At 41.5% G+C, this 15,804-nt stretch overlaps 1 protein-coding gene across 1 annotated transcript in view; it reads left to right on the forward strand.

Moving 5' to 3' along the window:
* Window positions 1-4,263: 4,263 nt before the first annotated feature.
* Window positions 4,264-15,804, forward strand: part of LOC101862539 (mannose-6-phosphate isomerase) — a 22,459-nt gene continuing 10,918 nt past the window's right edge. The window contains exons 1-4 of the mRNA XM_005111205.3: window positions 4,264-4,383; window positions 7,380-7,507; window positions 9,391-9,591; window positions 11,609-11,750. Coding sequence (XP_005111262.1) covers window positions 4,365-4,383; window positions 7,380-7,507; window positions 9,391-9,591; window positions 11,609-11,750 — 490 coding nt within the window. The 5' untranslated portion in view covers window positions 4,264-4,364. The remainder of the gene's footprint in view (window positions 4,384-7,379; window positions 7,508-9,390; window positions 9,592-11,608; window positions 11,751-15,804) is intronic.

Raw genomic sequence — 15,804 nt, forward strand, 5'->3', positions numbered from 1 at the left:
ATAAATGCAATTATTATTACTATAATTATTATTATTATTATTATAATTATTATCATACCCACTCAGCCTGGATAGGCCCTTTCAGGCAGGGTTGAGGCAATCTACATCTTGTAGTTATTTCTGTCTCAAAATGACTTTGTGGGTGTTTGACAATAGTCCAAGCGGGAACTTCTGCTTCTTGTGCCGGTATTATTTAACTATACCTGTAAATATTCATGGTGTTTCATTGGAGAAGGTCCCCTTTTCATTCTGCTAGCTTATGTTTTTTTTCTTTCATTTTTTGTTGTTGTTGGTCATTGTATGCCAACGTTTGATGAGAAACGAGTTGTGGTTTTTTTTGTTGTTGTAAGTTTTCGTGGGTCAAGTTGTGCATCGTGTATGTTGGATGAACTTGTGGTTGTACCATTGTGAAAATAGACGAGGCCCTGAATAATGAGAGTGTTTGTGTGTGTGAATGTTTACACTGAATGATGAGAGTGTTTGTGTGTGTGAATGTTTACACTGAATGATGAGAGTGTTTGTGTGTGTGAATGTTTACACTGGATTATGAGAGTGTTCGTGTGTGAATGTTTACACTGGATGTTGGGAGTGACTGTGTGGGAATGTTTTGTGCTTATCTGGAAGCCGGCAGGTGTGAGTGAAAGGGGGTGTGGTCGTGTAAATAATTCAAGGGTTTTTATTTTTTGTGCTTGTACATTGTTGTTGAAATGAGGTAGTGCTTGATGAAGCCCATGTGGGACACTCACTGTTAAAAACAATCAGGAAACGACAAATGCAGTTTTTGAGACACTTTAATAGACATAAATGTCTTGAAACTCTAGCTCTCACTGGCAAAATTGAGGGCAAACGAGGCAGGGGTAGGCCCAGCGCAACCTACTTTGGGAACCTAAACAGATGGGTAACAGGGAAGGATCAGGGAAAAGTAGCTTTTTTAAGAGCATCCGAGCAAAGGAATGAATGGAGAACCATGATCGCCGATGTCTACCGCAGATTTGGCACTGGATGAATGATGACGTTGTTGTTAAACCGTGGGATGGTGAATGTTACGTTACAGCTCATCTTATGGGTGGCTGGAAGGTGTCACTGGCTGGTCCTACTTCTTTTCTTTCTTTATGATGTTTCTGTCTGTCTGTCTGCCTTGCTTTTTTTCCAGCACTGAATGATTATTTTTAGGCTTGTGTGCTTGTCTTTGTTCCGTCTCAAAGTATGGTGAGTTGTTCACTCAGTGGCTGTTCGTGCATGGTGCGTTATTATAGGGAGTTAATTACTTATGTACTGTTTAGTTTCTTCATGTGTGTGATGTTTTAGTGTGCATGGTGCGTTATAGGGTGTTAAGTACTTATGTACTGGTTAGTTTCTTCATGTGTCTGATGTTTTAGTTTTAGGTACAGTACCCTTGAAAGTCTGGAATTATTCTGTTTTGCATGCCTCATTTGTGTGTCACTAGTCGGTGGTTGAAGGGTGCCGTTTGTAGGTCCTACTCCGTTACATGACCATTAATCATGTTATTGTGTCTTTTGTACTTCAAACTTCTCTTTCCCCTTACTCAAAGTATGGTGAGTGGGTGGTTGGCGGGTGCTATGATAGGATTTTTTTCTCCTTCTTATCTATCAAACGTCTCTCAGTCTTATCACTTCTCCTTCTTTTCTTTATGTGTTATTCTCTAGTTACACCTCTAATCTTATGTGACTTATTTGTGTTGCAAGTGCTGTAAAACTCTCACTGAAACTGAAAGGTGTTTAGTTATACTCTATGATTGTACATGATACATATGTATGGGAGTTCTTACTGATGTACAGTATTATAATGCCTTCATTCTTGTGCTTTTTGGGGTGATTAAGAAAATGTGAAATCATCTTTGTCATGATTCCATTTTTGTCTCTTGCCTCAGTATTGTCATATTATGTTTGAGGAGGTTTTATTTATGATTGCCCAGACAGAGCTTTTTGGGTCTAGTCTTGGGTTGAGTTTTTGCTGCTCCGCCATGTTGTAACTTGACTGGTTTATTTCATGTGCTAGTCCTTGCAATAAACTTGTTCGACTCACAATTAAAAGGTTTGTTTTGTTCTTTTCGTATTCTTTTGACCTAAAATTTTTTATTTTTTTAAAAACTTTTTAAACATGTCATTAAAGAAAGATGTAATTAATAAATAATTTTTTTCCTCGCTCTTGCTTATCATCTTTTCTGCCAACCAACTACCTATTCACCACCCTACCTGCCCATCTTTCTTCCTTTCTACCCATCAAGCTACCTGACTACCTCTTCAATTCTCTACCAACTTGCTAACCTATCTATCGAACTACCTCCTCATTTGTCTGTGGGAGGTTGGCGGGTGCTCTGGTGTGGTTTGCTGCTTTGGTGTGGTTTGCTGCTTCTTCTTTCCTATCAAACATCTATCGTCCTTATCTCCTCTCCTTCTTTTTTAATGTTTGTTACTCTCTTGCAACACCTCTAATCTTCTGGCGCTCATATGACCTTATGCAGTTGCGAGCGCCGTAAAACCTCTACTTAAACTAAACTAAAACTCATTTGTCTACAGCTGCTCCATTAGCTCGGTTTATATCATGCTGAGCTACAGAGAGGATGGACGCGCTTGAATTCTAGTCTGGGCGTTCTTGAACTTGGGTTATATTTTCGAGTTTTCAAGGCTCTCAACTCATTTGGCTCGATCCTATCAGAGATGGACGTTAAGTTCAGAGGTCCCACCTAATAATAGTGTTGATAAACCCATACACATTACACTCGTTTGTTAACCTACCATTCTACCTTACCTATGAACCTATCTACCTACCTACCAATATCTTACACACACATCAGTTTAGCCTGCACAACGGGAAATTGTCCGGAGGTGGAGATGGTTCCGTTAGGTGCGAATTTCTGGTTATGTGTCGAAAAAATTCAAGACCTGAAAATCTGCTCTCATTTTTCCCTATGTGACATGTGCGTGTTCCCTATTTGTCCCAGTCGTTTTTATGCAAGAAACATTTGGAAATTATGCAAACAGCCCCAAAATGTGCAATTATGCTATTCTGTTAATTTTTAACAAAGAATGATAAAGGAGAATAATAAGAAATTATGCCAAAAAAATGATCAAATTTTGCTAAATTATGTGGGGTGCATAAAACCACGGGGACAGCCTTCATGTGCATGGTCCAACAGTGAATTCTTGAACTTGGGTGGCTTTGGCTCTCCCATTTCTCTATCCTTTTGTAATTTCTCCTATCGGAGATGGATGTAAAATGGAGATCTCATTCCTGTAACTGTAATAGCCACTACATCGATCAAAGAGGAGATAAATACCCCCCCTCTCAAACACAAAACAAGACAATTACCCTCCGCCCCCCCCCCCTTCCCCCCACCCTCCGCCCCCCATTTATGAAAATGCTTTATCATCTATCACGTTTATACTGGGTTATTATTGGTAAGATGTGAAATATCACATGTATTTTTAAATTAAAAAATCTCTTTTCAAAGCAATATGACTGAAACAATACAACTAAATGCCTCAAGTTAAAGTTAATGTATTCTTTGTGAATGAAGAAAGATTAAAAGAACAATACTAGATCTACACTGATATTCTTTTGGATACTTTTGTGAAAGAAGTCCTCCATATTGCTTTGAAAAGAGATAAAAATACCTGTGATATTTCACACCTTGCCAATAATAACCCAGTCTAAACTTAGATCTAGATGATAAAGCATTTTTAAAGAAAAAAAGAAAAGCTTTGTCACTCATTCCAACAATAATCTAGTACGTCATGTATTATTATCAACCCGTTAGTTTATGCCCCTCCCCACACACATACACACATCCAAGACGTCACAGCTGAGACTTCTAGTTCTATTTATAACCTCTTTGACATGGACATAACCCCACTCAATGAATAATTATGAAGTTAGTTTCTGTTTTTCTAGTGGAAGAATGACGCACACAAAATGTGCACTCACATTACAGCGGGAGCAAACGTCATGCTTTCTTTGCAAAAGCATTGATCGATACGAGTCTTCTTCGTTATATTGTACAAGGTCGCTATCAATGAATTCTTTGTAATCTGTACAAGTTCCTTGTGCACTTCTGGCTCCAGGAAGAACTGAATAAGAATTAACAGTGTCACCAGTGTTACTTTTAGTTTTAGGCTGAAAAAACCGGTTGATTCATATAAAGTTCAAACGATGCCGCTTCTATAATTAATTTACACAAGTTTGATAGCGACTTGATTTATCTACGAAGAGGTAAAGGGTCAAAGGTCGACTCACGATCAAAACAATTTCTGATGATGTCATCGGGCAGTATTTGACTGTCTGCTTTGAGTGCATACGTGTGTGAAGTGAAAGAAAGTGTACAATAGTGTACAAGCTACATCATGGCTAGTCCTGCTCGAGGTATGCACTGGTTTACTTACATCTATCCTTAAACTATCGAAAGACTTAGCGCCATTTTCTTGTCATAAGGTTTTGTACGATTGACAGTGGAAAACATTCACGAGTGTCTACCTGACTAGGCGGCCTTCGCATCTCCTACCGGGCCAACACCGACTGCTAGCTAGACACGACTTGCTGCGACACAAGCCAAGGTCGTTTATCGTACCGCCCCCCTCTTGATTGACCAGTTGAAAACGTATAGAAATCTAGAATCTAGATCCAGACCATCATCTAGATTTAGATCTAGATCTAGATCTAGTTTGATGTAGAAGTCTCATGTCGGGCGGGACAACCGGTCAACCATGACTGCTCAGACTGAGTGTAAAGTTGAGATCATTTGAAACTGCCCTGTTGCGTACAAAGATCAGCCTCTCTTCTCTAGTGAATGTGATCTCATAAGTCACAAGTGTTATAAAACTCGATGAAACGGTAGGCTACAATGTTTGCCCCAGATGGGATCACTCCGAGGTGTGAACTGACCATTAAGCATTTTTTCCCCCCCAAACATCGCACGTCATCTGAGCTCTCGACCTAAACTTACATCACACACGGGTGGGTAGGGCCTACAAGTTCGCTCCTGGCGGGATCACATCGAACTGTGAACCCTTCCCTGACCATAGCAGCAGTTGTCTCTACTCCTCAATTTGCGAGACTGACTGAATGTTAATTGGTGTGGTCATAAAGTTAAATGTTGCGTAATTACAAAGGTGGGGGGAGGGGGGGGGGGCCTCGATCAGAGAAGGAAACTAAATTTTGGACTGGTAAAGGGGAGGGGCAACTCTGTTATAAGCGTAGATCTTGAGACTCACGATAGGATGATAAGTGAAAACGGTATGCCTCATGCATATACAGGAATTTTTCAATGTGTGTTTTTGACTGTTATCTGACACCCAAAGTCCAAAGACAGACACAGGGGTTCAGGAGCAGGTAATTCAGCGCACTATATATAATGCAATGTGAGCACAGTGATGTAACGTGGGTACAGTCGAAATTGTCAAAAACAGCTACCCGTTGTTGAAGAGAAAAGTGGCTGTCATAGGCAGGTGGCCATCTTACACAGTCACAATTTCTTGGGGGAATTGGTAAGTGGCTGTTTGTACAGGTTATTGCTATATCTGTGTCTGTTAGAGCAGGTTTGACCGTATATAGGGAAAGATGTGCTATCTTTGGTGCGGCGCATATATATATAAGCTAGTCAACAAAAGTTAAGAAATGCACTCTAAAAACAGTGATATATTCCCAAGCATTCTTTCGGGGTTTTACTTTTACTTGTAAAACTAGATATTGGTGAAATGTTACTCTATGACTAATGGGCTTGTACACACCAGGGTTTGAAATGCACGTGACTCCTGTGCGCTGAGCTGGGGAAGGGGTAAAAAGGTCCAGTGTTTTCCAATTGTCGATTTTTATTCTCTCGCTCTAACCTTCAGGAAAAATTATGAACGCTCAAAAATCAGTTTTAACGTGCAAGATTCACGTCTCGTGAGAGAGTTGCACTCCCTCATTTGCACTGTGAATACACCATTTTGCTGCTGTAGGGGTAAGCGTAAACATGCCTCCTCGATAGAAATTATCTGATGTAAACAGAGGACGAGCCATTTCTTGGACACAAGATGGTGTTTCACTCCGACAAATTGCTACACGTCTTTAAGTGTCCGTTTCTGTCATTTCACGGCTGATTAAGCGTGTCAACGCCACTGGTAGGGCCCAAGAGCGATCCAGACCAGGTCGACCAAGAGCCACTAATGCAAGGGAAGACCGTTTCATTCATAGACAGGTAGTGCAGTCGAGATCCGCTCCTGCAAATTGCATCCGGACACGGCTGAGAGCGGCGACTCGTGTTAACATTAGTTGTCAAACCGTACGAAGACGTCTTCAAGAGTCTGGACTTAATGCACGTCGACCAGCAGTCCGTCAGCGTCTCACCCCAGCACACAAGGCTGCTCGTCTTGCCTTTTGCCGACGCCATGTAAGATGGACACGTCAACAGTGGGCAAACATTCTCTGCAGCGACGAGTCCCGGTTCTTTTTGCATCACAGTGACGGTCGTATCAGGGTTTGGAGGCGACCCAGAGAGCGGCTCCTCGATGGAGCCGTCAGATCAGTGATGCCTTTTGGAGGTGGTTCCGTAATGGTATGACGTGTTTTCAGTCTGAACCACGGAACACCTCTGTACCATGTGCAAGGGAATCTCACTGCAATACCTTACCGAGATTAGATACTCCGTCCATTAGCACTATCTACTCAGCAGCAGATGGGGCCACACGCCTTGTATCAGGATGACAACGCCCGACCTCATAGAACGTTGCTTGTCCAAAACGTCATGCAGCAGGCTGGCATCAACCGAATGGACTGGCCGGCCTGCTGTCCAGACTTGAATTCCATAGAAAACCTCTGGGATGAGCTGCAACGTCGAGTCAGAGACAACCACCCTCCTCCAGGAGAGGCGCAGCAACTGTTTCAGATGCTGCAGGCAGAGTGGCAGTGGATCTCTCAGAGAGTGTTCACCAACCTCATGAACTCGATGAGGAGCCGGTGTACTGAGTTCCAGGACAATCATGGAGGGCACACTCATTATTGAAATCATCTTAACTGTTTTGTTTTTGTTGTAGTCAGGAGTTAAAGTAACTTCGAAGCCACTTGAAAATTTTGTGATTTGGGATTTTAACCCCTACCAAACCAAACCCAATGAACTTTTCAAGCAAGTTAAAATGGAATAACGTAATTTTCTTTTTTGTTATTTGTTATACACATGTTGATTAAAATGAGTACGAAATTTCATTGCGTGTTGAAGTTTGCTTTCGAAGTTATACACTTTTTCCCACATGTTCCTTAATTTTTGTTGACTAGTTTATAATATATATATATATATATATATGAATTGAAGTGTACGAAATAGTAATAGTGAATACATTACGTTCTGTTCCTGTGAATAATTGAACGGTTTTCTTCCTCAGTCTTCAGCCTGAAGTGTGCTGTCCAACAGTATGCCTGGGGAAAACTTGGTAAAGAGAGTGCTGTGGCACAGCTTAAGGCTGGTGCAGACCCCAGCTTCACTATTGATGAAAATGCCAAATACGCTGAGGTATGGTATTGCTGTCACAAAATCTCTCACTCAACAACACTTTACATGGCTTGTCCTTGTTGTTCTATTAATTTACCTTTCAGTATAAATATGGCGCCAGTTCAGTTGGCACTCTCAATTGTTTACAGTCAGAACAGAACAAAATTTACCAAACCCCAACAAATCCATCTTTTTTATAATCAAACTATATGTTCATTTCTCGGAGCTTTCATTTCTACTCATTTTGGTGTTCTTTTGTGAAAATCTGAAAAAATAGTGGCAGTGATAATAGTAATGAGGAAGTTTGTGATGCTGAAAAATTGGATGTCAAAAAAGAAGTTTACAACGAATGTGAAATAGTCTTTTGTATCCAGTTAATGGCAACGGGCACACATTGTCTACGGTTGAAGACATATCTTGTGCGACGATACGGTGGAATCAGGCACTCGTCAATTGGAGGTGGGAGTCGCCTGGTTTCAGAGGTAAAGTTAGCGAGAAAATGGCTGTCAAAGTTTAATTATTTCCTTAGCTTAAGAGTCCGTGGAAACTGAAAATTTACATCTTTTATGTCTGTAATCATTGTTTTTCCGTAAAATCCACACAGTAATGTGTTCTTTAATGGGCTTGAAAGGTGTTGAATGAAAAATGTTTTTAATCGATAAAAATTCACAAACCTGCAGAAAAATGCCAGTTTCTTCACTTTCATTATTTTGACGAGCGCCTAATTTCACCATGCTTCCTCACATATTGTGTTTAGGGGAGAGAAAAAAACCCCACCAGATTTTTTTTTACACTGGTGGGTGGGTGGTCAGAGGGTGCAACTCATGATAGGTTCCAAATCTTTTCTTTTCCTCTGATGTTTCTGTCAGTTGAGTATGCCCCACTGTTCCTGCACACTAAATGGCCTAAATAATCTAGACTATCATCATGGTCAACATACAGTTATAGCAGAAGTAACCGTATTTTGTCGGCCTTTTTCTCGCTAACTTTTCCACAAGAACCAGGCAATCCCACTTCTTTCAAAGGCAAATATCTTGACTTCTGTTTACGATAGATAGGTGTTATTTTTCTTGAAAGCAAGGCAAACAAACGCTCTTTAAGACGATACCAATAACTCAACGTGCCCAAAAATTGACGAGCGCCTGTTTCCACCACGTTGTGACACATTTTTGATGATGGAGTGTTTGGCAGGTCTGCATTAACCAAAAAATTAAAATGTCTAATTAAATGTTTAGAATTTTATTACTTGAAAGTAACCCTTACTATATTTTAAGGATACGAAACAGTGTCTGACACGTTCTTAATGTATCAATTACTGGAGGCCTGAAAAATACGACTCCGGAAATTTTGTTAAGACCGTAAGCTTACGTTGATGGGGTTTGAAAACACTATTTGTTGTCTTTACAATCCTGTCATGTGGTGGATGGGCACACATCCTAACATATCATCCATCACAGGGTTGAAGCAGCCATCCTAATTAATGATTAAAATTTGTCAGGGGAATGTAAAACAGTTTTTTTTTTTCACAGTCTTTACAATGTTACAATCTTTACTATATTGCTTTGTTACAATCTGTACAATATTACAATCTTTACAATATTACTTTGTAAACTTTGTTACAATTTGTACAATATTACAATCTTTTCAATGTGAGACTATATTTACAATGATTAAAATCTCTTCAATTTTACAGTCTCACAACTTTTACAATCTTTTGAGTTTTTACAATTTTACAATCTTTACAATGTATATTATGATATTTACAATTATTACAATCTTACAATCTTTATGTTCTTTAAGTCTTAACTTTGCAAAGTTATATAACTTACAACTATCTTTCCTATGTTGTGGTCTCTGCAATCCAGTTCTCTTTACTATCTCCTCAATCTTTCTCTCATGTATAGCTGTGGATGGGCACCCACCCGAACTGTCCGTCTATGGTGAGCATCCCGGGCCAGGAGGAGATAACCCTGCAGAAGTGGGTGGAGAAACACCCCGAGCAGCTGGGGCCAGAGGTCCGCTCCTACTTCCACGACAGTCTGCCCTTCTTGTTCAAGGTGCTCTCGGTCAGGACGGCTCTGTCCATACAGGCTCACCCCAACAAGGTGAGCTTGAGTTTGTTTTTAGTGAGAGTTTTTACGGCTTTTGTAACACTTTTTTTCTTTCTTTTCTTTTCCGATCCAGCGGCCATTTGGGTTCTAGCCTTTCGGTCTGTCGATATGGCAAAGAATTTGCAGGTTTTAATCAGCTGTGCTTTGTCGCTGTATAGAGTAAGAGTAAACACAATTAAGTACACTTACTTACTTACTTACTTATTTACTTACTTACTTACAACCCATTACGCCATCTGGCGTTTAGGGCAGCAACAAAGGATCTCCAGCTCTGTCTGTTTTGGGCTATCTTGGTCAACGTCACCCCCACGAATGGTTCCAAGACTTCATCTCTCAGACTCTACTATACTGTGCGTCTCCAGGTCACTTTGGGTCTGCCCCTCTTGCGATGTCCTTCGGGTGTCCAGTGGAGGGCAGAATTAAGTACGCACCATCAATGGCGCATGATCTTTCCCTATAGGCCTACAGTCGAACCTGATGAGGAGTAGATGTGTTCTTTTTTTTTTTTTCGTACAGGTTTTACGGCGCTCGCAACTGCATAAGGTCATGTGAGCGCCAAGCGGTGTTCTAGAGAGTAACGTACAAAGAAAAGATGGAGAGATAAGGATAAAAGATGTTTGATAAGAATGAAGGACTGATAATCGAGATTTAAGAACTACAACAAAAAATATAAAAAAAGAATTGGGGCTCAGTATATATATATCTGAACAATTGGCTAACAATTGACACAATAAGAGAATAAAAAAGTTACACATCATTGGCTAGCTGTTCAGTTCAGATGTACTAAAGCCTAAAATTTGAAGTTTTTAAAATTGCAGTTTTTAAATCTGTGGTATCGGTTGCACATGCTGGAGAAATATTTGGTCAAAATTTAAATTCTACAGCATATGACCAGCGTCTGTGGTGTAATGGCCAGGCTTTTCACCATTGCATGCAGAAGATCTAAGTTCGGTTCCCACCTGCGGAAGTTGGTGTAAGTCAAAGTGTATGGAGTATCGCTGTCCGTCTACTGGTATGATGTTTTAACCTCAGACGAGTTTGGCCCTGACGACAGGCAGGGTTTAAGCAGTCTACTACTTTTCAGCTCTATTTCCGTTTGAATCGGTCGGTGTATTCTCCTTTGTTTTTCTCATAGCATGATTTCTCCGCCGTCGGCTGGCTAGGCCAGTCACGGTTTCACCAGAGCCCCTTTAGCCAGCAACGTTTTGGGGTGACCAGGCTCGGACTTCACGGCTAGCGTAATGCCTCAGTGACATAAAGTCACACCGTACTTCACCCAGACCCAGCTATCCCCTACTTTGTCCTGTTTGCACCTCCCCCGACGGAGGACAAATGGTTGGGCTTTGGTCGACTTCTAAATTATTTAAATTGTTATTACTTACTTACTTACTTGGTTGTAAAGTAGGCACCATTGCAGGCGGCACAATACCATAGCTGCACAAATTGCGACATTAGAATACTTGAATACTTGAACGTAGAACTAGGGTCTTAGGAAGACAGGGTGCTTCATGCTTCCACGCCCCTCGGCATAAGGGTCCATTTTAGTGTGGGAAGGCTGATTGTCTCCGTCTTTAGCTGGTTGTTGTAGCGTCCAATGGGGTCACCAAGGCTGGCCCTCCTGCCTTCACCAGGCTGTACTTCTCTCTCAATCACTATCTCCTTCGTGAAAGATTCCTCTTCATGGCTGCTGGCTAGGTGATCTTGGACAAGGGCTATTGTAGTTGGGGGATCAAGGGTAAGCTTTCTTTCCCTCTATGCTTTGCGGAGTCTGCTAGCTTATCCGCTCTTTCATTTCCCTTAAATTAGAGTGACATTAGAGGTGTAAAACAATTGTTTACGCCTACAATTTAATAATAATAATAATTGCATTTATATATCGCATATCCATGCTCAAGAGCATGCTCTATGCGCTTTACAACTATTATTACCCCAGCAGACCCTCTGAGAACACTCAGAAACATTCTCAGCTTCCGAGGAAGCATACATTTGAATCATTTGATTTGCTCTCCAGGTTCATGCAGAACTTCTCCACAAGAATCACCCAGACCTGTACAAAGACCCGAACCACAAACCTGAGATGGCCATAGCCCTGACACCCTTCGTGGGCCTCTGTGGCTTCAGGCCCATCAAAGAAGTTGCGCAGTTCCTACAGGGTGAGTCCAGAGCTGCCAACCCATGAAAAAAAATCGAGTGTTCAAATGATTTTAGCCCAAAAGGCAAATTTTTTTTTAGGAGAGGGGGGAAAAAAGATAAGATGAAATAAGATACATCTTTATTGTTCAGATCCTTGCTTATGGGTTTGGTGTTTCACCCCGTACACGCACACACGCACACACGCACACACGCACACACACACGCACGCACACATGCATACACACACGCACGCACACATGCATACACACACGCACGCACACATGCATACACACACGCACGCACACATGCATACACACACGTACACATGCATACACACACGCACGCACACATGCATACACACACGCATGCACACATGCATACACACACGCACGCACACATGCATACACACACGCACGCACACATGCATACACACACGCACGCACACATGCATACACACACGCACACACACATGCATACACACACGCACGCACACATGCATACACACACGCACGCACACATGCATACACACACGCACGCACAAGTGGGTGGATGCAGTGTCAGTCTTACTGTCCAAAGTCACTGAAAACAGGGGAGTCAGAATGACACTGTTGTGAAAAAGTGGAGGTTTTTGCTCAATATGCCGATACTTTAACTCTTTCACCACCAGGAGGTTTTCCTCACTTGGACTGGGCCTTATCTCAGTCTGTGACCTACTTAACTTTCCGATTCTGCCTACTCTCAGACAAATGAAAGATTTTGAGTTCAGTTTTCAATATTAGCCACTTGCATTATAAATATATTATTATATATGAAAATAAAGGGGAAATAATGACCTATCTCGACATCTTGCTAAAAATGATCATTCTTCAGCCCGAGATTTCATTTTCGATTGTTACAAGAGGTAGGACTGGTTTTGAAGCAGAAAGTGGAGGGTCGTGAAGTCCAGCAGTGTTGGGAGTAACACGAGCTGAGTAACACGAGCTGTGAGACACGGCTGGCAGTAGTGAAAGCGTCGAAGGCCTAGTGGTTATGCTCTCGGACTCGCAACCGTAAGGTCGTGGGTTCGAATCCTGTCAGGGACACGACATTGTGTCCTTGGGAAAGGCACTTTGCACAAATTTTCTTCACTTCACCCAGGTGGAAATGGGTACCCGGCTATAGACAGTGAACGATCTTGTCAGTTTGATAGTGTTTGAGGGCGTGAAATCCGCAGCTTGCACTGCATGCTTCCCCGGAAGCCGAGAATTATCCTGAGTGTTCTCAGAGGGTCTGTTGGGGTAATAATAGTTGTAAAGCGCATAGAGCATGCTCTTGAGCATGGATATGCGCTGTATAAATGCGATTATTATTATTAAAGCGTTAAATGCGACTGAATGCGTTGCTACGCAATGTGCCGTGACCATTGTGCTGAGGAAATGTGTTGTATTATTTTGCTTCAATTTTTTAAAATGTTAAAATTGGAAAGTTTAAGATTGTCCCTCTTTGTTTCATTTGAATCAAAGAGAAGATCATGTGTAATAGTTTGAAGCTGAACAAATTAAGGCTTGGATATTCAGAAAAAAAGTACAGACTGTTTTGGAATTAAACTGTTGTATTCGTCTTGCTCATAGTTGTTTATTTTACGAAACTATCTAATCTGTTGGTTTTTCTATCTTTGTAATAGCAGTTTTGTGAGTTAACTTTAACTGGTACTGTTTATCATTTTTACGTCCGACCTAAAGTTGCTTTTCGTACGCAATATTATTTGGTATGGATTTGTCTTATATACATCTTAGGCACTTCACACAATTTTCACCCCTGGGGTAGTGCCACTGACTGTAGTGTCTTTAGGCCATTCCCAAAGGGGGGACATTTCTGGTTCAAGCATAAAAGAATTGTAAATGGGCTGATTCATGTCACGCTCATAACTGTGCCTGATCTACAACAGGGAACTGCTGCTTTTTCTTTCCTGATCCTTACTATTGTCATTTTCCTCTACTTCTTTTGTATGTTTGTCACTCTCTTATGACCTTCTATTTCCGGGGTGCCTTGATAGTGGAAGCAGACCTTGTGCTGTTGAAGCTAGAGAGGTGAGCACAGTAAGTCTGATTCCCTGTAAAGACTTCTCTGTTGACACCCACCCCTTGGCGCTCATATGACCTTATGCAGTTGCGAGCACCGTAAAACCCTCTACTATAAAAAAAACCAACAACACAATTTTCCTCACTAGACCTGGGTAGGAATGGGTACCCAGCCATAGACAGCGAAAGATCTGGTCAGTACGTTTGTGTTTTAGCGCTCATAAAATGGCATCTTGCGCTGTAGTGTTTTAGCGCCTATAAATGGCTGTTTGCACTGTATGCTTCCCAGGAAATTGAGATTGTTTCAGAATGCTATCAGGTCTGCGGGGGTAATAATGTGTAGATTGTAAAGTGCATAGAGCTTACTGTTGAGTGGGAATTTGTGCAAATGATATATGAGAGAGAGAGAGAGAGAGAGAGAGAGAGAGAGAGAGAGAGAGAGAGAGAGAGAGAGAGAGAGAGAGAGAGAGAGAGAGAGAGAGAAAGAGAAAGAGGGAGAGGAGAGCAATCCCCCCCCGTCCCTCCATTCCTCCCCCCCCCCCCACCTCTTTTTCTGCTCCCCTTTCCTTGACATCTCATTATACCCTGAACAACAGCAGCAGTAAAACTGCCGTGCCAGTTATTGGAGTGCTGTCATAAAGCTCTCCCGGTAGTCACACTGTAGACCAGCGGTCCCCAACCTTTTTTTTGACTTACAGCTCGGCTTCGTGTAAGACATAAGTGAAGAAGCATCGTGGTAGAATCAGGCGCTCGTCAATTTTTGGGGCATATTGAGTTAGTTGTATACCTTATAGCTTGTTCGTTTACCTTGCTTTTGGGGGAAAAAAATACCCATAATGTCTTGAATAGAAGTCGAGATTTTTATATTTGAAGGAGGGGGGGGGGGGTCACCTGGTGTTAGAGGTAAACTTGTGGGTGGTTGGCGGGTGCTCTGGTGTGGTTTGCTCCTTCTTTCCTATCAAACATCTATCGTCCTTATCTCCCCTTCTTCTTTTTTATGTTTATTACTCTCTTGTAACACCTCTAATCTTCTGGCGCTCATATGACCTCATGCAGTTGCGAGCGCCGTAAAACCTCTACTAAAACTAAACTAAAACTAAGAGGTAAACTTAGCCTCAAAATAGCCGCCAAAGTTTGGTGACTTCCAAAGCTTTAGTGACCTTGAAAACTACAAATTTTACATCTTTGTACCATATACCTGATATCAATGTTTCTCAGTAAAGTCCTTGCTGGAATGTGTTTTTGTTAAAGCGAACATAAAAGGCGTAGAGCCAAGCCCCCCCCCCCTTCCCCCCAAAAAAACCCCCAACAATTATCCGAATTGATTATTTTGACGAGCGCTTGATTTAACCATGATGCCTCACATATTTATATATAATTTTTATGGACCGGTCTTCAAGGTGCGGTGGATAAATGCAACAAAAAAAATTATATGACCGACATGGAATAAAGTATCTAATAATACGTATGATGTTTAAACAAACGTGAAGTGTGGGTGGTTGGCGGATGCTCTGGTGTGGTTTGCTTCTTCTTTCCTATCAAACATATATTGTCCTTATCTCCCCTTCTTCTTTTTTATGTTACTGTCTTGTAACACCTCTAAACTTCTGGCGCTCATATGGCCTTGTGCAGTTGCGAGCGCCGTAAAACCTCTACTAAAACATAAACGTGAAGTGCATAGAAAAACACAACTAACCTCAACGCCGTATCAGAGAGAGCCCTAGAAATCTGGTCATTTGTCAAAATATACCTTCTTTCACAGTTTTGATAATCAGTTAATTAATTTATTCATCATAGGCCAATGTCATTTTTTTTTCTTTGCTAGACAACACACATCGCACAGCGCACACTAGACAGCACACACCATGCAGTACATAGATATAACAGGACACACATCGCACAGCGCACACTAGACAGCACACATCATGCAGTACATAGACATAACAGGACACACATCGCACAGCGCACACTAGACAGCACCAATCATGCAGTACATAGACATAACAGGACACAC

This window comes from Aplysia californica, unplaced genomic scaffold, assembly GCF_000002075.1.
Source record: "Aplysia californica isolate F4 #8 unplaced genomic scaffold, AplCal3.0 scaffold01025, whole genome shotgun sequence".
Classification (NCBI taxonomy): domain Eukaryota; kingdom Metazoa; phylum Mollusca; class Gastropoda; order Aplysiida; family Aplysiidae; genus Aplysia; species Aplysia californica.